The sequence below is a fragment of the Protobothrops mucrosquamatus genome, unplaced genomic scaffold (genome assembly GCF_001527695.2).
Source record: "Protobothrops mucrosquamatus isolate PMUCROS unplaced genomic scaffold, P.Mucros_1.0 scaffold2349, whole genome shotgun sequence".
Classification (NCBI taxonomy): Eukaryota; Metazoa; Chordata; class Lepidosauria; order Squamata; family Viperidae; genus Protobothrops; species Protobothrops mucrosquamatus.
In genome coordinates this window covers 48345-70189 of record NW_015388429.1, presented here as the reverse complement: position 1 = coordinate 70189, position 21845 = coordinate 48345, and the positions used below count along the sequence as shown (strand labels likewise).

General features: G+C 36.2%; 2 protein-coding genes across 2 annotated transcripts in view; one reads left to right on the top strand and one right to left on the bottom strand.

Annotated features, from left to right (window-relative positions):
- The window catches only part of CHGA (chromogranin A), a 17237-nt gene extending 7098 nt beyond the window's left edge, over positions 1 to 10139 (top strand). Inside the window, exons 3-8 of the mRNA XM_015824773.1 lie at positions 1273 to 1366; positions 1593 to 1661; positions 2387 to 2485; positions 5011 to 5523; positions 7948 to 8387; positions 10056 to 10139. Of these exons, the coding sequence (XP_015680259.1) occupies positions 1273 to 1366; positions 1593 to 1661; positions 2387 to 2485; positions 5011 to 5523; positions 7948 to 8387; positions 10056 to 10139 (1299 nt within the window). The remainder of the gene's footprint in view (positions 1 to 1272; positions 1367 to 1592; positions 1662 to 2386; positions 2486 to 5010; positions 5524 to 7947; positions 8388 to 10055) is intronic.
- Positions 10140 to 19397: 9258 nt separating this feature from the next.
- Positions 19398 to 21845, bottom strand: part of ITPK1 (inositol-tetrakisphosphate 1-kinase) — a 38788-nt gene continuing 36340 nt past the window's right edge. The window contains exon 8 of the mRNA XM_015824772.1: positions 19398 to 19720. Coding sequence (XP_015680258.1) covers positions 19401 to 19720 — 320 coding nt within the window. The 3' untranslated portion in view covers positions 19398 to 19400. The remainder of the gene's footprint in view (positions 19721 to 21845) is intronic.

The following is a 21845-nucleotide window of genomic DNA, read 5'->3' as shown; positions in this document are numbered from 1 at the left end:
CCTCGTTATTTGCACAATATGATCGAATGACATTAGAACACCTTAAAAATATTAATGTGAAACTTGCCAGAACAAAAATTTCAGATATGGGATTAGTAATTTTCAAGGATATCAACCAATAATATCCAAGAGTGCCTTTCTAAAATGAGACATTATTATGAGGAAACTCAGAATGGCTCCTCCCTGACTCACTCGGGTATAAGAAAAAGGAAGGGAAAAAACCGTTAGACTTGCAAGATTCTAATATAGAACTTAGTTCAAATTTTCTTGTGAAATCTATTTCCTGATTTGAACAAATTCGAAGGGCTAGCAGTTTTAGAAAGAGCTTTTGATGGATAAAAGCAAATGAATTGAATCATTCCAGACAAGATGGAGATGTTGTACATAGGAAAACCCACTAATTCAAGCAACAGATCCAATGTTCTTGATATGCAGAGGTATGGTACTTGAAAATCAAGAATAATACCTTTCCCCAATTGAAAACCAGGTGGAAGTTTCTACTAAAAGAGTCTCACAACATAGATTTAAATTTCATAGTTCTTTTTCTTCAGTAGATTTAAAATGAAGCCTTAAAACCATAATAAAAGAGATTTTAAAAAGTAAATGAATATCATTTTACGACTGTGCGTGTGCATTTATATAATTTCTAATCCCACTGTTACCATTTGCTGGCTGTTTACCCAGACTTGTTTATATTGGGACCTGACATAGATCATACCAATAATATATTTGTCATATTAAAAAAGTCATAGTTGTGCTTTATAAAGGTTAGTTCTCTCTAAACAGTTCTCTATCATACCTTTCTGTTGATATCCTTTATTAAACGCCTGCTCAATTCAAATTTAGTAGGAACTTAAGAATATGGGAAGAATGTAGGAAGCAGGTAAGAAAGCAGTATGAAAAAGAACAGCATAATGTAAAAGGAAACAAAACATTACTTTTAATGCCAAAGATAGTAATTCCAACTACAAAAAAAATAGCAAAAATGGTTCAGAGAAGTTTGCACTGCATTTAATTGAAATCACACAGATTTTTCATTCTATGGGACAATATTAGGCTATTGATGGATTAGCATACAGCATGGCAAAAGGGAAGACCAGGTTCAAAACCTTCCTAGCTTTGAAGCTTTGTGGCTAACCATAGCCAGGTGACCCCCAGTCTATACTACTTCACAAGATTGTTGCAAGGAGGCGGGATTTCATGTATTAAACAAAGCACCCTGAAGGAAAATTTAAATATAAAATCCATACAAATATATTTGTGTTTTTCTAGGTGATGACATGCATTGCTGAGGTTATTTCTAATACAGTAGCAAAGCCCAAACCACTCTCAATCAGCCAAGAATGCCTAGAAACTCTCCAAGGAGGTACATTTTCTTTCCGATTCTCTCTTACAGTATTGAGAAGTTAACAAGATTGAGTAATTAAGTTTTAAGAACATGTATGTCAAAAGTCACTTTTACATTTTTAAAAAAATGTGTAGACAAGTTGAACTCAAGTAACTGGTCTGCCAATGGAACTATGATGAGCAAAATCATTGCATGCCAGCTCAATTTGTTACTACTAAAATAATAAGCCTTTCTGTTCTTTCAGATGAAAGAATTCGTTCCATTCTTCGCCATCAAAACTTACTAAGGGAGCTTCAAGAGATTGCAGTTCAAGGTACAGTTCTATTGGAATTCTGTGCCTTTTTTGTGTGTGAACCGTCTACTATTATGGGAATATTTTTTTCAAAGTGATACAGATAGGATTATGTCTATACATAATGTGAGAATGCCACAAAATATTTCCCCTATTTTCAAAAAGGGGGAAATAGAAAGTGTAGCATAATGACAGACCAATCAAGTTGGCATCAATGTGTGATAAGATTGTAGGGTAGATCACAAGGAGATTGTAAACACTTTGAAAAGAATGTAGTAATTAACAGCATGGATTGGTTAAGAATAACAGAGTTGGAAGGGACCTTGGAGGTCATTATGTCCAACCCCCTGCTCAGGCAGGTAACCCTATACCATTTTGGACAAATGGCTGTCCAGTCTCTTCTTAAAAACTTCCAGTGTTGGAGCATTCACTGCTTCTGGAGGCAGGTTGTTCCACTGATTAATTGTTCTGTTGGGAAATTTCTCCTTAGTTCTAGGTTGCTTCTCTCCTTGATTAGATTCCACCCGTTGCTTCTTGTCCTGCCTTCAGGTGCTTTGGAAAATAGCTTGACTCCCTCTTCTTTGTGGCAGCCCCTGAGATATTGAAATATTCGATATTGGACCCTTAGATTTTACTTTTAGTACAGTATGCATTTGTAATGGTGAGGGGGCACATATTGATGATGATGATGATAACAAAAAAAGTGGTGAAAATGTTTCTACTCTTATTTTCCATTTCTGAATCAGGAGCAAGCGAAAGAACAGAGCAGCAGAAGAAAAACAGTGGATTTGAAGATGAGCTTTCTGAAGTCCTTGAAAGCCAAGGCAATGGGAACACAGAAAGAGGTTGATGTCAGCATAACCCCTACATAATCCTTCCCAAGCACTGTAAATGTGGATATTATTTCAAATAGCCTTGGGACGCACACCTGCTTCACAGCCAAACTGGTTTCTGTAACAACTGTGACTGGGTCATCTTCCCACTGCTTTCACATTGGTTCACAGCAAGGAAATTTTTTTTGATAACATCTAAAAACCTTCTGCGGTGCTGATCTTAGTTAATCCGGAAAAATTATATTACCAACAGCTACAAACACCATATTGCTTAAAAGTCTTCTTCTTTGCTTCTTTGTTGAGCAAAAATTACTTCAAATATTGACAACCCACACATGTTAAGAGCCAGGTGTAAATTTCTCCTTCCTGAATTGCACTATACAACAGATTAACAAAAGCCACACTTCTTCATAGATTCCAAATGCAGGAATATAACCACTGGTGTGCTGGTACATGTTTAATAATCAGCTCTGCTGGCCCTGTTATTGCTGCTGCACCAGACCACTAGTTGCAGAAGAGCTGATTAGTGCACTAGGCATGGTGACTCTGCTTTGCTCTCAACCAGTTCACAAAATTCCAGGAATCAGAATCAAAATCAGAATAGAGTAGAGCTGGAAGGGACTTTGGAGGACTTCTAGTCCAACCCCATGCTCAAGCAGGAGACCATACACCATTTCAGATAGGTAGCTGTCCAGTCTCTTCTTAAAAACAGTAAGTGATGAAGCATCCACGACTTCTGAAGGCAAGCTGTTCCACTGGTTAATTGTTCTCACTGTTAGGAAGTTACTCCTTAATTATAAGTTGACTCTCTCCTTGATTAGTTTCCATCCATTGCTTCTTGTCCTGCTTTCTGGTGCTTTGGAAAAGAGGAAAAAAAGGAAATAGGGAAAAGGAAAATTTAAATTTAATTGGCTTTTTCAAGCTAGTATAAGCCAGCTCCAGCACACTACAGGATATAATCAAGAACATATGCAACGTTAACATAGAGTAGAGCAATCATTTTAAAATTACTGTTAATGTCAACAAAAACAGGGAAATATGATAAAATATAGCCAGCAGTGTGCTGCAGACACCAAAAAAGCAAATGCAATCCTAGGCTGCATTAGCAGAAGAATCACAATCACGTGAAGTGTTAGTATCACTTTATAAGGCCTTAGTAAGATCACATTTGGAATACTGGACCCAGTTTTGGTCACCAAAGTATAAAAAAGATGTTGAGTTTCTAGAAAGAGTGCAGAGAAGAGCAACAAAGATGGTTGGGGGGGACGGAGGCTAAAACATATGAAGAACGGTTGCAGGAATTGGGCATGTCTAGTTTAGTGAAAAGAAGGACTAGGGGTGACATGATAGCAGTATTCCAATATTTGAGGGGCTGCCACAAAAAGAAAGGTTCAACCTATTTTTCAAAGCAAAGCACCAGAAAGCAGGACAAGAAGCAATGGATGGAAATTAATTAAGGAGAGAAGCAACCTAGAACTAAGGAGAAATTTCCCATGAAATGGGTTGCCTTCAGAAGCTGTGGGTGCTCCATCACTGGGGGCTTTTAAGAAGGGACTGGACAGCCACTTGTCTGAAATGGTGTAGAGTCTCCTGCCTGAGCAGGGGTTGGACTAGAAGGCTTCCAAGGTCTCTTCCAATTCTGTTATTCTGTTCTGTTGGAAAAGGAAGTGCAAATATCTGAGCTATTCTACCTTCCTCAGTTACATTTCAAACAGAAATTCTCTGATTGGTTAGATAGTATCATTAGCTCAATGAACATGAATTTGGGCAAGCTCTTGGAGATAGCAGAGAATAAAGGGTTGGGTGTGCTAGTCTATGGGTTTGCATAGAGACGGGCATGACTTAGTAACTGAACAACAAATTCTCTGATGTGTCAATGCACATGAAGATTTCTAGGGTTAGTGGGAATTAATCTAGTTTTAGGTTTGTAGCAAACTAATCACGTTTTTTGAAGAAATTGTAGGAGCAGAGCAAAGTTAGTCTGTGGTGGCAAAAAATCCAGAGTCCCAGGATACTTTTTGCAGACTTAAAGTGAAAGTTTTGGAGAAGTGATACTTTAACAATTCATTTCAGTTATATTTTTCTTATCCCATATTATAAAAAGAATTCTATCTAGACATTCTTTCGTTTGCATCGGAACAGAGAATAATTTGTAAGGTACCTATCGAAAAATCTTCCTGGGAATCCTTAACCAAGATAAACAAAGAATATAACTTAATCCACACCTTATACTTTTCTAAATTATGGCTAAAACCCAGTGATGTCGAGCCTCATTTACTCCAATTTATAGATAGGATAACAAATTCATATATTAATGGAATAGGATTAGAAATAGAATAGTCTGGTCTACCTTTAAAGCATGAAATATAACCTCGAAATAGTAAATTGGGGTAAAATATGCTGTTCAATGGGTTAAATAAAAGCAGGTAAGAAATAGAAAAAGAACATGTGAAATTGATGTACTTTGAGTTTGCAGTTCTGTTTTAATATGGCTTTCTATCCATCTTCTGTTTGTTTCTACTATTTTTGACTCTCAGATCCATCAGAGGGGACCCACAATGAGAAGCCAACTGCCTCTTTGGCTGAGCTGGAAACGGAAAAGTCTTTTCAGAATAAACAGGATGTTTTGAAAGAGGAGAGAAATAGCTTGGAAGAAAGAGAGCCAAGGATTCGAGGTGTTGATCCTGAGGATGAAAAGGAGAATATAACAGGGTTTGAGGGCAATGAAGTTGATGAAATGGAAGGCTTGCCTTGGAGTGATGCAATAGACAATCATATCAGTGACATCAGGCAAGATGATGTACTTAAGCCGACACACCAGGAAGATGAAAAAGTTGCAGAGACAGAGGAATCTGAGGATGAGGATGAGCATGTTTTCAAAGAGAGTCAGGAAGAAAGGAAGGAGGAAGAAGATGGCAAGATCAGAGAGCAGGTTGAGAAGGAAGAAGAGGATGAAGAAGAAAAGGATGAAGAAGAAGAGAAAGAGAGGAATGCTTCTGAAGAGGAACATCCTACCAATTCAGATAATGTGGATGATCAAAGGGAAGATGGTATGTCTATCAGTCTGGGCTCAAACTTGACTTCTAATATGTGGAGTGGACCCATATTTGCCATCTTTTAGATTTTGGCTGAAGCAAGTCTATTGGGGAACTTCCTTGCTAGATAGCTTTTCCTCACTGCTGATGACAAATTAATGATTACTTCGCATTTTGCAATCTTATCCTGCCAGCGCTACTAGCTTTGGGATTAACTAAAGCAGAACATATGGATTTAGATATCCAAAATGATAGAGTCATTGTTCCCCATCGCTTTTATAGCATAATTTCTCCTTCTCCCTGGACTGTTCCTAAGTATATTTTATATATTCTTCAAAATAAGCTGTTTTCTTTGGCCAAATTGAGGCACTATCTATTAAGACAACATCTAATAATAGATCCCTGGTGGTGCAGTGGTTAGAATGCAGTGTTGCAGGCAAACTCTACCCACAGCCTGGAGTTTGATCCTGACGGGCTCAAGGTTGACTCAACCTTCCATCTTTCTGAGGTCAGTGAAATGAGGACCCAGATTGTTGGGGACAATTTGCAAATAATGTTTTTACATTATAAACTACCCAGAGAATGCTGTAAAGCACTATGGGACAGTATATAAGCCTAAATGGTTGGTGGCTTCAGGGTTCTTCCTCTGCCTTTTTAAGTTTTTAACTTACAGTATTTATACACTGTTTTTAACTTTGTTTTTATGTATATTTTTATTTGGCTGTATGGCTTTTATTTGCAAATCACCTAGAGCCACTTAGGTGAAATGGACAGTGTATAAATTTGATAAATAAAATACATAAAAATAAATATGTAAGTCTCCCATATAAAAACCAAACTTGTTTTTGGTCAAACTTGGAGCTAGAATCTATCTCACGTATGCTATTAAAATGTCTACTGTACAGTCAATGGTGATTGAACTTAATACATGTACACAACTCTAATTTTCATTGCAACCTGGAGGCCATTATCCTTCTTCTGGTTGACCACTCTTGAGAAACCTCTAAGAAGATTGCAAAATTTTTATCTATAGTCCTGGCTATTGTAAACCATCTGATACCTCCCTCATGCTATTGAATATTAGCTGTTCATTATTTCAGTATTTATCTCACATTTTTATTCCTTTTTACAGATTTTGTAAATACAGATATTGTATTGTTAGTCTTTTTTCTTATATTTGGACTATAAATGAATTTTGATTGATTGCAATGAATATGTGGGATATCAATTTTAGTGATTTTTGTAAAAAAACAAAAGAAAACCATGCTCCCTACATACATTTATTTCTAGCTTCAGCAAATAAGACTGTCACCAAAGATATTCTCTAATCTTCTCCAAATAATAATTCAGCCTTTCATAATATAGTGCCTCCAGTTCTGTAGGATTTCAATTTCCAGCAAAGGGATATGTTAGCTGGGAAATTATAAGAATTGCAATCCAGCATTGCTACAGGAAATAAATTGGAGAAGACATACGTTCTTATTTGAGAAGCATATTTGAGCCCTGCAGGAAACAGTTTTCTTAAATACTGGGGTGACAACAGAGAAGATCTTGTTTCTTATATGTAAGCTCTTAATTGTATATGACAGGAGCAGGTGTCAAAGGAATAGAAATAGTTTCTTGTGTTAAACAGAACTCATTATGAATTTAAAAGTTAATATCAACAATGTTAACAGCCAGTAGTTACAACATATCACGTATGGAGTAAAACTATATATTAAAATATTTTGCATCAACTATATTTCTAAACATGAAATAGATATTATAATACTGTAGTCATTTCTGTAATTTACTAAAGTCTAAATTACAGTGGTTAAATCTCCAATCCTGGGCAAACAAATGAAACAATTCAAAGCTGATAGAAGGCTCACTGAACTATAGCAATTGTCCACACTAATCGAGAGTTGTAGTCCAGTGTTCTCAGATGCATATGATTGGGGACAGTTGCCACAGGGTAACTATGCAATCCTCAGAGGAAGTATTGTGGTGGTGCAGTGGTTAGAATGCAGTATTGCAGGCTAATTCTGCCAATTGCCAGCAGTTCGATCGTTGACTCAGCCTCTATCCTTCCGAGGTCGGTAAAATGAGGACCCATATTGTTGGAGAGAATATGCTGATTCTGTAAACCGCTTAGAGAGGGCTGTAAAGCACTATGAAGCGGTATATAAGTCTAAGTGCTTTGCTATTCCATTGTGATGGCTAACTGAATTAACCCCCTGTGCATACTGAGATCCTAATTGATTTTACAATAATTATGTATAACAAAGCAAGTTACACCGAAGATGGTTAGGATTCAACATCATTTTCTGCCCTAATGAAAGAGTAGTTAATATGGTAAACTGGACTCAGTGCATCAAATCTCATTCCTCATCCAGGTTAAGAAAAAATAATTATAGTTATGGAAAATGGCTTCTCTCCTTATATCTATTTTCCTTATAGATAATCAAGATGATGGCAAATATTTCTCAGAAGAAAAAGATAAATATCATAATGTGAAAAGTAGAGAGCATCGCTTTCTAGATGGAACAAGGCAGGATGATGACTCCTCCCATGACAGCGATTCCAAAAGTGAAGAGATGGAAAAAACCTCTTTCCAAGATGTAGAAGATGCTAAGAGATGGAACAAGATGGATGAGCTGGCCAAACAACTGACTACTACAAAGCGTGCAGAGGAGAATGAAAGTGATGAAGACCCAGATAGATCCATGAAAATGGCTTTCAAATCCCACAACACAGTTGACTTCCATAACTCTCCAGAAGATGAAGCAAGGAGGCTTCAGAAGCATCATTCAAAAGAGGACAGTGAACAAGGTTTTCCACTTCTTCCCATACCTGAAGAAAAAAAGGATGAAGAGGGAAGTGCAAACAGGAGGACAGAGGTAGGTTGACACATTCTTGTGGAAACCATGTTTTGAATAAAGTGTCAAAAGCCAGAAGAATGCTGAAAATTATTAGGTAAGATGTCCAACTTGCTCTAGTCAGTAACAGAAACCCATCATCATCAGCACCAGGGTGCTGTTACTTAGAGGTGGAAAGAAAACAAGTGACAGCCTGCGGCACTTATTTCATTTGGCCTCACAATAGAGTTAATTTTACTCAAGGCAACATATAAAGGCTTGTCCCACCCCTTTTCTAGTTCTCCTTTGGTGCTCTGTAGCTGCAGAGCTTTGTATCCAAAACAAAATAATCCCACTTAATGAATCACAAAACCAGGTGATTATTTCTTTTTTTTTCCCTATTCTATTTTGGCTTGCTTGCACCTTTCTGGAATTGCTTTAACAATGCAACAGGGAATCAACAAGATAACCTTGGTAACAGTTGCTCAGGTACCAGTAGGAGAAGAAAACTCTTTGCTATCAGCTGAGTACAAGGTGAAAAAAGAAGAGTGGAAAAAACTCTTTGTCTCATTGATCCATACTTGTTTGGCTGTACGGGTGGGAGGAAAATGAAACATGACGGGGGCACATCCATTTAGACATGTATATGCATTCATGCAAGAACAATAGTGGGGCTACTAAAGACAGTAACCATCAGTTGTAATATTCATGAAGTACTGTATTTCACAATCATGAATTCTTTTTGGCATCAGGAAAATCGACTTTTTCTTATGGTTTTATCCTGTGGACTGAATTCAGCAGACAGGATCTTGTGAATATTCTTGTGCTTGGCTCCACATAACCACTTCGTGCTGCAGGCTGTACTCTCCCAATATCCAGAACAGTAGAATATCCCTAGGAATGAAGCCAGAGAAGAATCATAGTAGGCACTGAAAGTTGAGGTTCAGTCCTTAACTATTTTAGGTTAGGCCGATAGGTCTTCTTGGGAATTTGAGGAACTGTTGCCAGATAGTACAGACCGGTCTTCCTTAAATTGTAACCTGTATCAGGTATAACCCCTCTCTTGGCACTTGCAATAAGCTAATTGATATAGGATGTGAATTTGACTGTAGAGTTATGAGAATTATATTCCAAAACATCTGAAGTTGGAGGACTAAGTTGGAGGAAGATAGGCCCTTACTCTAACTTGATAGAAATCAGCTTTATAAATGCATCTAGCTCAGTGGTTCTCAACCTTTTTAATGCTGCGACCCCCAACCGGTCGTAAGTCGAGGACTAAACCGGTCATAAGTCGAGGACTAAACCGGTCATAAGTCGAGGACTGCCCAACCGGTCGTAAGTCGAGGACTTTCCCTGCCCGCATGCGTGGTTCTGCCCCCTGCGCCGGCTGAGGCGTAGCTGGCAAGCGGCAGAGACGGAGCAGGCCGACCACCAGCTGGCCCAGCCCAAGGGAGGTAAGGCACCCACCGGAAAAGGGAAAAAAAATGGCGGACAGCCTTGCTTGGCAACCCCCGTGAAATGGTTGTTCGACCCCAAATGGGGTCGCGACCCATAGGTTGAGAACCGCTGATCTAGCCAACATTGGCTGAATTCTCAAAAGTTAAGCAGTTGAATCCATTGGTTAGTACATGGATGGAGATCAACAGTAAAGTGAATACATCATTTTGCTATAATGATTTGCATCATTAAACTTCTTTTTTTCTCTTTTAGGACCAAGAACTGGAAAGCTTGGCTGCAATTGAAGCGGAACTGGAGAAAGTTGCCCGCAAGCTCCACGCCCTGAGAAGAGGTTAATGCTTTGACAACATAACATGGGAGCAAAACATCAGAAATGTTGAATCACTGTTTTAAACACTGCATTTTATTTTAAGACAATAAAGTAATAATGGAGGAGGCGATTTTTTTTTTTTTTTGCAAAAGCCTGTATTACAACAAAAAACAGCCATTTCTCTTTTTTCTAGTTGTGATGCTTTTTTGCTTTTTGTCATAATTTACTTATTTGCTTTCTGCTTGCTTTACTAATCATTTTATTTTATAATGTTTGGATTATTGCATAATAAGCAGTATGATTTAACATACGTATTCTCTGTTGCAAAAAGAAAAAAGGATTTATAGTTTCCTGTTATTTCTTTTCCCCTCCTCTCTTCCCTTCATTATCAGCTTTCTAGAATTATTTCTCCCATTAGATTTCCTGGATAAAATTACTTGCAATAACTTGTTAACATTCAGATTTAAAGATAGCACTCTTGACTGCAATATATTCTACGTAAAAACTTAAGGAGAAAAATAAAAGACACAATCTTGGTCTCCCTTCTTTGCCTATTTCAGCTGCAATCTAATGTACTTTTAGATAACATTTTCGCAAAGACTCAAGACAGTGCAGTGATTAAAGTGCCGATTCTGGATTCTGTATATGGATATGGATTCACGCACAATTCCCCTGGTTTTTTTGAATAAATCTAATCGTTTTGTAAAGTAAAAAAATAGCTCAGTGCACTGAATGAACTTGGCCTGCGTATGAATGCTGGGTGGCTGGGTTCAATTCACTATGTTAAGAAGGTAACAAGGAGAGTTGTAGTTTCTAAAGCAGGATGGACAATTTGCAATATGCAGGCTTCAATAATTTTTCAAATAGCCTCTTCAAATGATTTGTATCCACCTCTGCTATAGAAAGTGAAATGTTTCTTTTAGCAGTCCACTGAATTGAGAGGAAGACACACAAAGACAGAAATCAAAGTCTATGTCTATTCCTAAAATGTAACCCTTTGCCATCTGCAGATCAACTGTGCCAGCCAAGTGTAGGAGTATAAGACCACAGTATTCATCAGTGGGATGGGTCATTTTGATAGCACTGTCAATAAACTGTCCCAATGCCTGGAGGCCATAAGAGTCTGGATGGGGAGTAATACTAAATGGCTATGGATATCTGGGCCTCCTAGAATTGGCGATGAGGATTTAGCTTTCTTAAGAGTTGCCCCTTCCAAAAGATTCTGGGGCATCTCATAACACCCAAAATACAATTACAAACACATCCATCTAGGTAGGGTTGTATTACCTCACGTAAGGCTAATAAGCAGTTTGAGGTAAGCAGTTTGAGGATCTTTTGGACCTGCAACTTCTGCTTGAAAAATAGGTGATAGCTCCGGGCAAAAAAGGCATTTACATAGATCCACCTTGTATTCTAATTGTACCCTTTTGACTACAAGTGCTTTTGTCATTTCACATATGGACAATTGTAATATGCTTTTATACAGAGTTGACTTTGAATACCTCAGAAGCTGCAGCTAATCCAGAACGCAGCAACTTGGGCAGTTACTGGTATGCTTCAATATATCCCAGATCTTTGATTTGGGAGATTCACTGGTTAACAAAAGGCTTTCAAGTATAATTCAAGGAGCTGGTTATTACTTTTAAAGCCCCTCACAGCATTAGGCCTGGCTATTAGATACTTGAAGGATTATCTCCCAGTGTTAATCTTTTCCATCTGATCTGATGGAATTAGCATGCCCAGGTCCTGTTGATGTCACCCAATGGGACCCAGGATCTAGTGATGCCACCCTCAAAATCTCTCAAAACTTGGTTTTTCTCCCAGGATTTCAATTAGTTTTATGGGTGGAGTCTTCAAGTGTACTTATGTAGTTGTGGAGGTATACCAAGCCATTTTTGATCATTTTCATTCATTTTTAATATTGTACATTGCCCAGAGCTGATTTGAATTGGGTCTTCCTATAAATCTAATAAATTATATTGTCACGCTAAAAAGTTGGAGACTGCATTCCTGGTACCTCTGATAAAAATTAACTAGCAGATGATTTTCTGGTTAAGATTTCTGGAGTGCATAAAGTGAGGACTATAGGGTTAGGTAGCCTGATCTCACCGAAATGGAAATAAGTGCTTGGTGCCAAAGTTTAATAAATTCACACCATGTTACAATCTCTTAGAGTATAAATAATTTAGGTATATAAAGGTGTATCACTAAATTCAGATATACAATATTTCAGTCATTAACCAGAAGACAGAATGAGGTTTTGTATAAGGCATTTATTTTAATCATGTTTTTGGAAAATGGAGTTTTCTCTCTGAAGCAGACATTGAAACAACAGAGGAGATTTAAGTGCATTTTAACTCTATGGTTAAAATAGTAAAATATTTGTCACAAGTGTTTGGTAAATAAGGAGAAAATGGAGAAAAAAGATTATGGAAATCAATGATTTAAGCAAGAGAAGCACCATGTGATTATTGAGAAGGACGTCAGTCATGCACTACAAGTAAACAGCCAAGGAACTAATATTTTTGGTTTTATATAGGGCTATTTTTAAAAAATGAAATCATATATATTCATATGCATGTATAAATAGGCATGTGTGTATTGATGGGTACACACACTCTAAATACAAAAGAATTTAATTTTATGAAAGTAATTTTGTGAACAGGGCCAAAGCAAATCACAACACTCACACTTGCTATAACACTATCTAAAATAGCAGAAGACAGCATTAATATCCTTAATTCAAACATGACATAATAAAGAAATGGTCCAAGATAACTTCAACTTTGAACTGATAAAATGCTTAAGCATGCCTTAAAGTTTTGTAAAACTTCCCACAACTTCTGTCCCATCCAAAAAATAAAAAGGAGAAGGGAAGAGGAAAAGGGGCAAGAAAAAGAGATGTACAATCCATATTAGCGTAGAGATGAGCCCAATTCACTGGAACATTAACTGGAATTGAACACAGGAGGAGATATGTGAACTATATGAAAACACCAAGGAAGAAATGCAAAGAACTGGGAAAAAAATACATCTCATATTTTTTACCACTTTTTTAAATAAAAATGATAAAGAATCCCTATTAAAGGGCGCACACAATCTCAAATATAGATGTCATATTTTTATACTTACATATTTGCATTTTATAAATATGACTTCCTTCACATACTAAACAAATACACTAAGATGTTGCTGCGCAAATGGTGAAAGATACAAGTGCCAATGGGCCATAAATTACTTGCAAACAAGTTTCCTTCTGCACCCAATATCCTTATTCATTATAACATATAATATTTTGGTAGTGTTTTCTAAAGTAAAATCTAACAGCGCATTGAGAATTTATGTCTCAATTTTTCATTAAAAGCAAATTGTTAAATTATGCTCTGTTAAAATAAGATTAAAAAAAACAATCACAAGGAAAATAGATGTAATTTACAAAAGTGGGTTTGACTAAAGGAAACTTGTATTACAAAATACTAGTTGGTCCTTTGAACATAGTAAATAACCAGTGCTGTCCTTGTTCCTTGACTATACTAATTCAAACTGCAGGTGAGTTTGTACTAATTGAATTCTTCACTATAAACACACTGCAATTTTAATTCTGAAAACTTGAATTGAATGGAAACTGAATTCAGTATTACATAATCCAGGAATAACTTTCTTCTCTTCTTGTATATTTTTAGTCCCAACTGCATACAGAATAATGTTTTATAAAGCCATTGTTAAGTAAAGTATGTTAGCTAAGTTTATTGAGATACTGAGGAAGGAATGTTCTATTATTGAAAACTGGACTGGTTTATACTGATTTGCCATTTTGAAACACAATTCAAAAATTCGAAAATAAAATATTTAGTAAAGAAATGCAAAGAGTCTCTGAAAAAGTTAGCACTCAGTTTCTTTGACACAATCATGGGTGATTCCTGCCCTCATGAGGACTACATTTCTCAGGAAAATTGATTTTTCAAATTACAGCTGTAAGATGGTCAATTACATATTGTGACAGACTGAAATATTACTTGCAAAGTAAACCAGTAAAATTTAAATTTTGATACACTTAAAAAAAATGGGAGAGTACACTGTCTCAAAAGAGGAAGTCCTTTTACAAAGAAAGTTATTTCTTCTTGAACACCACCAATTTTATACATGATGGGTCCAAAAAAAGATTCTGCAGGCAACAAATCAAATAATTCATTCATATTTATATGGATGGAAAAAGGAGGGAGAAACTAAAAACAGAAGGGAGTAGAACAGCTATATGAAGTTAGCAAAAACAATAAAAAATTAGTATCTTGATATGGTAGGTACGTCCAACATTCTTTCTTCATATATATAGCTCAATGCCATAGCATATTTTGAGAATAAAAAGTAAGGAATGTCTATTCCTTTTGAATATCACTGGGACATCAACAGTTACTGCTTTACATTCCCAGTGAGAGTGGCTCAAGAACCTTTTTCTAGAAAAAAAGGGGATTTAAAAATCGATGTCAAAACATCAACCTGGCACTTCTGAAAACAGCATAATTTTATTCTTTAATATGTTTGGGAGACCAAACTCAATCCACAGGTGTCTGCCACATCATGTACCTGTTTGCGCTTACTAGCTCATACAATGATGTCAAATGAGAATAGGCTAGCAGTAGAACTGAGCATGATATAAGCATTCTGCGAAAAGATCTTACAAGACGCTCAGAACAACCTACAGTAATCTGCACTTCTGAGTTATCAGGCGTGGAAGGGAAGCTGCCAACTAGGAGAACCCTTGCTTATGGCAAAAGTCTTGTTGATTCAGAAAAACCTTAATCTGCTTATCCAGATGACGTTGAAAGAAAAAGCCCAAGATACACTTATCTAAGAGAGTTTTATACTATGTGTCTAAAAAATAATTACGTTATTCAGATAAAGTATATGTTTTGTTCTGATGTTATGTAATTAATAATTCTAGTTAATTATTTCTTAGTTTATCTTTAAAAAAAGTAGATTTCCAGTATTTATTAAATGAATTACCATTTATAACTGATTGTATAAAGCAAAGGAACAACAGCATATACTGTATAAAATGTACACTGATTGGCATATTTTGAAATTGACTTGAAAAGAGATTTAAAATCTTTTTAAATATGACCTTTAGATTATTTTGATATAAAAAGTATATTTGTTGCAGATCAAAATTTGTAAGTTTAACCATTTTCAGTACCAACCATTTCTCATGTTATAGTTTGGGTAATCTAGCAATGGAGCAGATATTATTCACTCACATAAATCTAACATGTAATCTTCCTTAGATTTTGAACAGAATGTGATAACTCAGGTTTACTGAGTTTTTACATTTTTTAGCTCTTTTTAATCACATTAAGATTTTTTTGAAAATTTTACATCCAAACACTTATTTCTATGATAAAGAAGATGGACTGGTTTCTGGTAGAGATTTAAAGTATATTACTGAAAATATGCTTTACAAAGAAACATTCTAATGAGAGGCACAAAAGTTTGTAATGTATATACTGGAAAGTATGGGAGGGAGGGGAATATTTAAAATAGTTGCTTCTTATTTTGTTGCCACAAGTAGTGATGCAGTTATGGATAGTTACACTTTCTTAAACAAATTAAACATGAATGCTATTTGTGTACATTTAAGCCTGTCTACTTTCATTATCCTTCAATATTTAACAACATTAGTAATGCTTCTTTGGGGACCTACATGCATTGGCAATATTTTTGCTATTACTCAATAGACTCTCAGAAGTAGAGCTGGCCTTTCAGACTGAAACAAAAATTGGAATCATACAACCAAACTACCACCCTCCTCCTCTCCCAGGGCTTTCAGAAGAAAAAAGAAAGACACATTTCTCTTCAATCGCTATGACATGTTTCTCAACCTTGACAATTTTAAGGCATGTGGACTTTAACTCCCAGAATTCCACAGCCAGCAATGCTGGCTGTGGAATTCTGGGAGTTGAAGTCCACATGCCTTAAAATTGTCAAGGTTGAGAAACACTGCTCTATGACAAATGTGAGGCTGTTCAGCACATTCCAGTTCTCATATAAAACTGCCCTTGGGGAGGAACACATGGCGGTGTATCTAGATTGAAAAAGAGTTCAAGAAACTTACTGCAACAAAACAGAGATGAAATAATTGATTTTGCATTCATTTTTTTTAGTACCATATGCTCATTGCTCTGTAATGTAATAGCACACTGTGCTTTCTCTGGAACCTGACAATATTATTCATATTTTATTCCACACAGAATAGTCTGATAGAAAAAAAAATCACAGAAAGGATAGCAAACTGTCTGCTGGTCAGCCCACTTGCAATGCCATCTTATTAAACTAAATGCAAGATATGAACCCACTTTGTCTTTTTTTAAATAAGCAGCAGTTACATCAAAGGGTGAAGGAAGCTGACAACCTATTTGGCTACAGAATTAAATTAGACTCTAGTTAAAGTCAAGATATGAACTGCACTTTTATAAGATATACTTTGTATTAAGACTTTGGAGAATTTACGAAATATATCATTTGTAAATAAATATAAAATGTACAATTACATATCAGTAGTTTATTTTGGAGAAATAAAAACAGTGCAAAATAGGCTAGCCAAAATTTAGAAGGCAGACATTAAAAGAAATTCTTAGTCATTATTAAAAATAGGAAATAGCAGAAAGATATTTAAACAGGATCAAATAGTCCAGGCTGATCAACAGTTTTGAAATGTCTTCTAACTAAACCAGATGGAACAATCTTTTTCTCAGCTTGCTCACCTCAGAACTGAAATTTATTGGGTAAATGATAATGATGTGGGGGAGTTTTTTTCCCCTTAAAATTACAAATATTGTCATAATATCCCTCTGAATCAGATAATATTGCTTGTTCCCTGAAGATATACCAGAAGAACTAAATTATTTTGCCTCTTTCTTTGGCTCTTCCACAAACTGTATAATAAAACAAGATGGTTTGAACCCTATTGCAAATTGCTAGTTTCTTGATCCATGCAAGCAGTAGTCAAGGAGGTAGTATTTTTGGGAGGGGGGGATGGCAATGCTCAGTACAGCAATGAAACACTCTTGCCTTAATTAATGTTATAGGGGAGAGAGACTCGGCTATGTTCAAAGGTGCCTTTCATTAGGACAATTGTGGCTTGTATTTTGTGTGTGTGTGTGTGTGTAATGTTAAAATCCTATCATTTTTTTAATATCAAAAACTTTTAATAGTGTTGCTATATTGAAAAAAAGTTTATGAATATACGTCTGACCTATTTTTCACTCCCACCAAAGGCATGTAAAATATGCATGGGCAAATATCAATAATTTATTGGGAAATTGCAGCAACTGTTATTATTAAGACAATAATTCAGGATCATATGACTCAAATTTGAAATAGAAATAAACAAAATGACTATATAGTATCATATAAGAAGCCTTTCTACAAATATTGTCTTCTCTTCCGCTATTTATAGTCAATACCTACTGCAAAATTATGAAGAACTTTAGAAACAAAATCACAAAGAAGCATAGCAATTCTCCTTCCTATTAATTCTTGAACAGTTTCCTGCACTTACACTGTAGTTTAGAATCATTTCTGGTCCTTTCTTTTTAACCTCCCTTTCATATTTCATCAGATATTTCCATTTTTTCCCTTACTCTAAAAACAAAGAAACAAATAAAAAGCTGCCATCAGTGGAGGAAAATATATTAATATCAGTTCATACATATTAAGAAATGGGTCATCTTTATAGGAACTGAGAGAATCTGAGAATTCAAACTTTCTTTAATCCAACAAAAACACATAATGTTGCCTGTATGCAAATATTACCAATATATTATCCTTTTAAAAATTGGGATTCATGTGTACAACTTGTAGTATGTATGTAGTATACATTCACACTACTACCTGAGTGTGAATTAGTCCATAGATCCCTAATTCATGATGATCAATCTTTCCAAATGTATCTAAATACGTAAAATATTTTAACAATGTTTCCTGAGACAATTTAAAGATTGTCTCAAATTAAGAGTCCCAAAACTCATTCACAGTACCTTTTCAAATTCATGACCAGTTCAAAGCTGCACAAAGACGATGTGTTGAAAGAAACAGAGTGAAAGATGCACAGTTGTTTTGTTACTTGTTCTTAAAATATAGCCAGACTGAATTACAGGTTAGATAAATATTACCCTTATACTGTATCTCAAATGTTCAACTCCACAAATGATAGACCAGAAATGGAGACAGACTGCTGCTAATTTACTTTAACAAATTTACTTTTACTTCTACCCACCACTAAGAAAAAATACTTGTGCAGAGTAGTGCTTACAAACAGGCCCCTAGATCACATGTAATGCTAATCCACAATTTGAGTTTCTTGTTTAACATGATGCACAAGTCCACTCTAACAAAGAAACCATGATTTATAAATCATAGTGAATGGATCTGTGCACCATACAAAGCTAAAAATAAGTCACCCTATCAGTTAATAAATACGTGAAAGAGATGTCCTTTTGTCTCAGGATCAGTAAAGCAGCAGAAAAAGAAAAGGCCAAACTTCCTAGCTTGTTCTTATGCCAGATGTGGTAATCCTCCAACAATTATGGAGTCCTCTGCCCCAAATGAGATTAATGGCAGTATTACATCAACCTATAGTTTTTCACAAGAGCAAATAAACACCCACACATTCTTCTTTTTCAGGGAAATGGAAAACCATCTGAAGCAGTTTCGAACTTCAAAGTTTTCCACAAAGAAGTAAAATGCTGATCTTGGGTATGCAGATTTCCTCTGGATTTAGGTGTACAATAAACACATGTTTTACTCTTTGGAATGGGCTTTTTGGAAACAAAGATGGAAGGGGGTTGAATCCAAGTGTGCAAATTTTCAACACAAATCCTTATCAGTCCGGCACAATTCATCACCCAACTCTGGTCAATGATTACAAAGAGAAGAAAAAGGCATGGGAAAAAGACAAATCCATCCTCCCACATTAAGATATAGTGTTTAAGATACATGCACACAACAGGCACCCATACATGGATGGATAAACTCACTATAGAATAGGGGTCCTCAAATTTGGCCACTTTAAGACTTGTGGACTTCAACTCCTGGAATTCCCCAGCCAGCATGGAGTTGAAGTCCACAAGTCTTAAAGTGGCTAAGTTTGAGGACCCCTGCTATAGAACTATAAGAGGAATCTGTTAAAATGGACCCATATCACTAATTTCACTTTTCTTTCAAAAAATTACATGGAATTCACAGCCCAGGGGCTGATGGCCTTCTTTCTCAGTCTGTGGCACAGAGAGGGATCACTGAGAGGAAGCTTTCGTGGCCAATGTGGCCACACAATGCTGCTGAAAGCTTGGTGACATGGATGAGTTACAGCCCAGCCTTTGGTGCTGCAACTTGACTGAGCTGCTGGTCTCATTCTCTACAATCCAGGGGTCTTGGCTTGCCCTGCTCCGGCAACCAGTGTTAGCACAGCACGTCCGCTCCCCCACGAGGCTGCTGCTCTGCTCTGCCAGGAATTTGTTATGGTTCAGCTGGGACAACTCTGGTGTTTGCTCCTGCAGGGCAGTAGCTATATGATTCAGGAGGTCGGTGAAAAACTCTGAGACACCTTCATATCCTGAAAGTAATGAAGAAGTCAGGAGATAAAACATTAGTTATGACTACCATTTTCTTAAAGTTCTCCTCCCCCCTTCATACTCAAGAAGATGGCCTACAGCAGGGGTAGTCAACCTTGGCTCTTTTATGACTCGTGGACTTCAACTCCCAGAATTTCTGAGCCAGCTTAGCTGGCTCAGGAATTCTGGGAGTTGAAGTCCACGAGTCATAAAGGAGCCAAGGTTGACTACCCCGGCCTACAGCGATATTTCACCAAATTGTGTCCTCTACCTCTTGAAAATATCACTGTTTTTTTCCTTTTAAAAATATCTTTAAAATATCTCCCATATTTTATTTCTCCGACTCCCAAAACTGTTAAGTGCTCTTTTTAAAAGTACAAACGTTTTGCAGACATCTCTGAACAAAGGAAGATCTAAGAGACTGTTTCTTTTCTCCTGATCAATGTTATTGATATTAATTGGTGCTTGACTGCTATAGAGATAGGCACGGGACTCAGTTTAGATGGAAAGATCACTGGGGAAATAAAAACCTTGCTTCTCCAAAGGTGATGCTACAGTATAGTGATATAAAACATATTGCTAGATTCCTGCCATGCTTTTAAGAGATATTATTTTTTTCCAGATAAATGATAATTCCTCTTGACAGAGTAGGATAAACATACTATAGAGAGAAATCTGGACATTTTTAAACACAATGGCAAGAAATGTTAATCTAAACACAAGAGACATATCCTGAAATTTTTGTTTTGTTACTTAAAGAGTTTAAATTCAAAGAACTAACTTTCCATTTTCAATCAAAGTCTTATGCTGCCCTTCCAACTTAGCATTATATATTGTCCCATTCCACCTCTTGTTCTCAGGAGTAGCTGCTCTCAGAAGTTGTACGTTGCATGTAAAATGAATTTTGTCTTACGTTAGTGCTTCTTGTAAAATTGTTTAATGTAATATAAATCTTAGTCAGAAATATATCTGCTGTTGTAAAAGGTGTATGTGAGCAGTGTACGCACAATGTAATGCGATCATTTGGGATTTATTGGGATGCTGCAATTCAACAGATGTCATTTTAAATGTCCTATGAAGTCAATTTCACTGGAAGGACCACTTAATTTTGGGTAGAAACAGTTTTGTATGCAAGAGACCACCAGGTTGAGACCTATAATTTTTACAGTTAAAAGGATAAAGAGTAATATGGGTAGGAGAAAACTCCTTGGCTGATAGTCAAAGGAAAAAAACCTCTTTTAGCATATAATCAGCTCTAGACTTAATGGTCTCAGAACCTGAATCATTCCCCACTCCTTTTTTAAAAGCAAGGAAAACGACAGTATTAGCAGATGCCCCCTGTGAGAAAATAAATGATTTAATTTGCTGAAGAAAATTAGAATGAATTTGCTCTGCAGAATTGTTAGGGAATTATCAGTGACAATAAGAACAGCTTGGAAGCCCAAGACCAAATAGTAGGTCTAATGAATGCTTACTACTGGCACTAAAATAAAACTGAAACCACACTGATTTGGGAGAATAGGGTAGGTTTGTTTTTGTGAAGCACATCCCAAGATTATAACATTCTTGTTCATATCTTAAATAGATAATAGCAGAGCTCTTCTGAAGTGTTCTTGAACTTCAATGTATACTTTTTAAAAAGATAAGTTTTTAAAAATCTAGCATTTCTATTGCTCCTGTTCACAGTTCGGTATGATTCAGTTTCTAAATGTAATAATTAAATAAGCAAATAAATAAATAGCTTTGCAGCCTGTGTTTCTTAAGAGTACCAACTTATTTGTAGACCAAATGAAATCGATAGAAAAGTAATTGGTTTTTGACTGATGGGAAGGTTTTTGATTTGGGAGTGCCCAAGTGGCTGGAAATACTTAATGCTACTAGAGAAACCAAATGGAGCTGATCAGACGGTGATTGATAATATCTAGAGGCAGCCAGTCAGCTGAAAGGAGGAAAAAGGCTGGTGTTAATTAGATCACTAATGAAATCAGCTACAGGGCTGGAGACAACAAGAATATACTGAAGCAGTGAATAAAAACAAAGTTTGCCTTCTGCATTAATTTACAGTTTCATAAGTACACTTTATGCAAACTTTCCACACCTTAAGTGTGCCTCAGATACATGGACACA